This window comes from Fulmarus glacialis, unplaced genomic scaffold (genome assembly GCF_000690835.1).
Source record: "Fulmarus glacialis isolate BGI_N327 unplaced genomic scaffold, ASM69083v1 scaffold19436, whole genome shotgun sequence".
Classification (NCBI taxonomy): Eukaryota; Metazoa; Chordata; class Aves; order Procellariiformes; family Procellariidae; genus Fulmarus; species Fulmarus glacialis.
Genome location: NW_009217693.1, coordinates 518 through 5,992, shown reverse-complemented (window position 1 = coordinate 5,992; position 5,475 = coordinate 518). Strand labels below are relative to the sequence as shown.

General features: G+C 46.3%; 1 protein-coding gene across 1 annotated transcript; it reads right to left on the bottom strand.

The window, feature by feature from the left end:
- Nucleotides 1–1,403: 1,403 nt before the first annotated feature.
- Nucleotides 1,404–5,142, bottom strand: LOC104071107 (C-type lectin domain family 2 member B-like; the record flags this gene model as incomplete). The annotated part of the gene is made up of 5 exons (XM_009579776.1): nt 1,404–1,569; nt 2,002–2,108; nt 2,541–2,713; nt 3,465–3,563; nt 5,047–5,142. Coding segments are annotated over 5 exons (641 nt in total), but the record flags the coding sequence as incomplete, so codon positions are not given.
- Between the last annotated feature and the right edge of the window lie 333 nt (nt 5,143–5,475).

The window sequence follows — 5,475 nt, the reverse complement described above, 5'->3', positions numbered from 1 at the left end:
GTGTGCAAAAAATTACGGGGGTTTGCAAAAAAATAGAGGGGTTATAAAAAGTAGGGGGGGATTGGAAAAAACAGGGGGGTTAAAAAAAAATATAGGGGGTTTGCAAGGGAATACATTGATAGATAGTGCCCTACTCCACGTTAAATTTGGCTGATTTCCAGCAGTAATTATGACGTTATTGCTACATAATTTGCTTGTTGTTTCTCGCAGGCCATCTTGCCTCGTGAAAATCTTGCAGGCAGCTCAAGGGTGCACTGAAAGCCCGCAAAAATACTAAATTTAGTTGTCAACCAAATCGCTAAAAGAGGAGAAAACAAAGGATTTCATCAGTCCTGGGAAAAAGCTGGCTCCTTTAGCTATTACTGCTAAATACTGTTAAAAATAAAAGTGCTGCTAAAATCCTACTATCCTCACGTTTACACCTTCACTGACAGTCCCCAAGTTGAGATGCTCATCAAAAAAAAGTCTTCCCTGGATGTGGTTGTCCATGCAAATGTGTCAGCTTTCATCAAGATGAGATGCTCGAAAGCCTTCCCGGGACACAGCGTTCCACGAAAACGTGCAAAATTCTTTTTCTCCTCCTTTTCTTTAAAAATCTGGCTGGCTTTTATCTCTAACCTCAGCGGCACGTTAAGGTGAAGACGTCGCCTTCTCTCTCCAAGCAGTTGGAGCTGGTCACTCCAACCTTGACTCGGCAGATCCTCCCCAATCCTGCCGCTGCCCCACCCCCAGAGCTGTGTCCTTGGAGAGAATAATCTGATTTCTGATGCGTGGAAATCTCTTCACCTTCCTCTTGCTCTTGATCCAGAGCCACGTATGGTCACAGGTTGACTCGGTTGGTTTGCAACTCGGGTTTTCCTGAAGACCTGAGCAGCAAATCTTGGAGGTCTTGCAAGCGTTGTCCATCCTTGCAGCATTTCCACATACTCGTAAGGTGTCAAGAGGCTTTTTTCACCCAACCAAGCCTGAAGGTTGCTGCTTTAACTCCACAAAAAGTGGGAAAAGCTAAAATCCTATGGTATTTGCCCATTTTTCTGGTCGCACCGTGCAGACATCTCCCTAAGTTTCATCCTCCAGACGTCCTCCGCGGGGTCATCGGGACGGCTATGGCTTTCCTCTTGCTCTGACATTTAATTGCAGCTCTGACATTTAATGAATAAGTCATTACCAGGTGTGAATTGCAGGGGTGCTGTGAGTAATCGCCAGATACTTTTCACCGGTCATGTGGCAAAGTTGGGTTGGTAAACGCAAACACGTAGTAACTTTGGTTCTTATTCAGCAATTTTTGGCAATAGGCTTTTTTGCCCCGACTTTGCTTTTTCTGTGGGTTTTTTTTGAGGTTTTCTTCTGTTTCCCTATCGTGCACCAGATATTTGGGGTTGAGGAGCGCTCCCCGCAGCCCCTTAGGAGCTGATGCAAAGGTTTTGAGTCCGTCTCGTCCCGTTGACCTTGCCTGGGCTCTGCAGCTCGGGCTTATTGCAAACCCAGCTCCTCTCGGTGCTGCAGTGGGAAGAGCTCAGCCCGTTGTCGTTCAGGTAGGCGCAAAGGCCACCGCCGCGGATCCGAAACCTGGAAGGAGAGATGAGACAACCGACCTTAGATGGGGTCAGCAGGGAAAAGGAGAAAAAAACCACACGTTGGCTTTTTTCCCCCCTCTTCGGTTCTCGTGGGCATCAATACGCCGATACTGATGCTGAATTATTTCTATTTTGGCAGCAGTCCGGGTTGGCCGTAAGAAACCTGATGCTTTGCAGGGGAAAAAAAAACCAACTTATTTAAAAATAAAAATCTAACTAACAGTGTTTTCCCCACCAACCGCACCGCTTCTACCTCTCAATTCAAAGGGAAAAACGAAGACCAGCTCTGGATGCAACGTTGCCTTTCCCAGATGTCATTGTCCCATTGCTACCTCTGGATCCACCTCAAGTGCCAGAAGAAATGCACGTTTCGGGGCTGAGGAAACATCAACCAACGACATAACGATGAAAAACACAGACTCACAGGTGAGATAAACGTGAGTGGTTCACCCATTTCCACGGTTGCTCCTCATCTTCCCGTGAAAGGCCAATCCAATGCTCCGAGATGCCTTTATATCTCATCACGAAGCTCTGAAAAAGAGGAGAGCGAAAGGCTTTACGGCAGGTCAGGGGGCTTTGGGACATCTCCAGCAGGTCACCATCTGGAGAAACCTCCTTCCAACCAATAATCTACATTTTACCAGTTGCCCGGGCTCCATTCGGGCTCCTTTGGTGCTTGAACCTTTCAATCTACTACCAAAAAGTGTAATCTTTAAGGCAGAGCTTCATTATTGCAAGGAAACGTGGCTTTTTTTGCTATAGTTCTTGCATCGGTTGGCTTTGGAGAGAAGTTGGAGGAGACCCATGATGACCTACCCTCAAGAAAACCATTTTCCCCATCTCCTCACCTCAGACCTCCAAGGAAGATCCTGGAAGAGCAGTCAGAGAAACCAAAAGGTGGCAAATATGTTGGTGGCTTTTTCCCGCCCCCCCCATGCTAACCATGTCCTCACGTCTCCTTACCAAGTCCTCCACGCTGTCGAGCACGGCCAAGGAAGCACCGAGTGCCGAGCAGTTGTCCTGGCTGGATGTCCAGTTTCCCTCAGCCTCCGAAAAATGGTAGCATTTTCCTCTGTACCCGATCCAGTCGAACGGACACCGAAAACAGGGTTGGGGACGAGGCTGAAAAGCCTGCACTGTCATCGATAGAGCAACAGCGTTAAAGAGCAGCACCTTCCCCTTGGCTCTCCGGGGTGGGGATGGTCATCCTCCACCCCACGGCCTCCAAAAGCCTTGCATCTGCCTCAATGGTGAGAGGACAGAAAAATTAAGACACCAAGAGAAGTCTTGGGTGGATTGGAGGGAGAAAACAAGCTCAAATCATGGCCCGCCTTGTGGCATTGGACAAGAAACGTGGATGCTGTACCTTCAAAGAAGAAAACAGGGTGGTGGCCTTCAAAGAGGCAAGTTTTAAGAGGATTTCCAGAATAGCCCTATCCCTAAACCCACCCTTAGGTATTGCCATCTGTCACTAATGCAAAAGCAGCGATGGGCAAAGGACAGAAAAAACGTTCTCTTGTTCCTGCAGACTTCTTGGCTTGGTGGGACTCATGCCAACATCTCTTGCTGCTTGGACAAGCAGCAGAGAAACGGCCCCTTCTTCTCTGAAAAAAACACCTTTGGGAAAGCTCAGATGAAACCCGTGAAACGTCTCTTTCTGTTCATTTTTAAGGGTTTCTAGACAATATCAGCTCCTACACAGAGGAAAAGGGTTTGGTCTTCTGTAGAAAGGCTTCTCTGCTCATTGAAAGGTCCCTCTCCCGGAGAGGACAGCCTCTTGGCTTGGGCTGCGTCTTCCCTGGGAGCATGGAGGTGGATCTGGCACACGTGCAACAACCCCAAGTATCTCAGAGACGTTCCCCATGATATGAAAACCTCGATACTCACCTGCGAAAGTGATGGCCGTGACAAGCAGAGCTATGAACAGCACTGCCATCGTCGCCTGACAGGCAACACGCGCCTCCGGCTTCATCTCAAGGCTGTAACCTGCAGGAGAAGAGACCTTCAACACCTTTACGGGGGTACCGAGGAGAGCAGCACGCTCCAGGTCCAGGCTGTTGGCCCAAAAGATGGTTTTTCCTCCTTTTGCTTGAGGATGAAGGGGACTTTTAATGCAATCTCCCCATGTCGGGCCATCACGGAGAGCACCGAGCCCCACATCTGAGCACTTGGGTGATGCTCATCAAAAGCATCTTTGGGAAGAGCCTTCCTAAAGAACAGGCATCATTTGATGCCCAAACAATGAGAGGTTAGACTCTTCCCCACACCAGATGGACTCGCTGTCATTTTGGGTGAGAAACATCAAAAATTCTTCTCCGCATGGAATAAAATTCTATATTTTTTTACTTTTGGGAACTCTTCCTGAGCAGAGGAACATTGTTTCCTCCCCAGTTTGGAGCTGTAAACTCCTGCTCTGCAATGCACCGTAATTAAAATTATGTTTTAATTTCTGGGTTCTACTTCATTATTAAAGCTCAGTGGACTTCTTTCTCCACCTAAACCGAGACATTTTGGGTCTTGCAAATGATCCGAGTCATGGTCACTCCATCTCTGCGTCTTCTGATCCAGAACATGCTCTTTCCCCGCGCCATGAGCAAAGAAAATTCTGTTTCCTAAGGGTTTTACCTAAAAATCTCAGTGTTTTCACCCCCATTTTTCTTTTAAGCTTCCCCCTCTTTGTCCCCATCTATCACATGAACCAAATCTCATGGGACAAACCCTCCTTTCCCTTCTTCCTCCCCCCGTAAGTGAGAAACCAAATAAGCCAAAAAAATTTTTAAAAGCCGTATTAAAAAAAAAATCAACACATCAACAAATCAACAAATAAAAAATTTAAAAAATTAAAAAATCAACAAATAAAAAGATCAACAAATATGCCAAATCAAAACCAAAATCTTAGTCCTTGGCTGGGTAGAGAGAGATGATGGAAAAGACCCCAAAAGCCCGTTTTCTGCCTTATTGTGCACCAGGAGGATGATGGAGATGGGAGGAAGAGTCAGGAGAACTAAAATAGGGCAGTGTTGAAGGGAAGGCAGAGATTAATAACTATTTCGCTGATGTGTCTAAACTGGACTTAAATCCCAGACTTATTTTTGGGGGTCTTTTAACACTTCAGCTGTTTAAAAATTTCTTTATTCTCATTCAGAATAAAGCAGAAATTTTGAATCTTTGGGGGAAAAAAATAAAAAGACCCAAAAGAAACAGTGACTCAAATGCCTCAGGGAGGATTAATCATGTATGAGAATAACCCAAAGTGTCTGAAATGAGACCGTTTAGAGCAAAAATTCCATCTGCTGATCGACAAAAATTTTCCCTTGAGGGAAGTGCTAGAAAAAGCTTTTTTTTTTCCCTTTCCCTACAACCCCCCTCCCTTACCTCAGCTGGTTTTTGTTCTCAAATTATAGAAGTATTTAAAAAAAAAGAAAAAAGAAAAACCCAGCGATTATTCAGTTCATTGCTCTATAGTTACCTGCCCGCTTGCTCCTTTCCACACCCAAAAATCCGGAATAATCCCTCGTTTCCTTCATTTTTGGGGGTTCCACCTCCGCAGGTGCTCCCGCCTCACCTGCCAAGCAAAGTTTCACCTATCAGCGGTGTGACGAAGGCTGTCGGTCCTCAGCCTCCCCAGGGGATTCTCAGACGGGGTCGTACATCTGAGCGCCGGCAGAGGTGGGAACTCATCCCAGAAAATGTCATTTCTACTCCTATAACGTTAATTTTGCACCGCGGGGGTCTATAAATCCTCCAGCTACTGGTTAGAAATATCAACAGGCAGCACAAAGAATGACGTCGGGGAAAGAAAGTAAACGTCCTAAATTCCAGGGGACGAGTAGCAAGATGAGAAAGTAGATGGAGGGCGGTGGGTTTTTTTGAAGCTGCTGTCTTGAACTAAAATCAC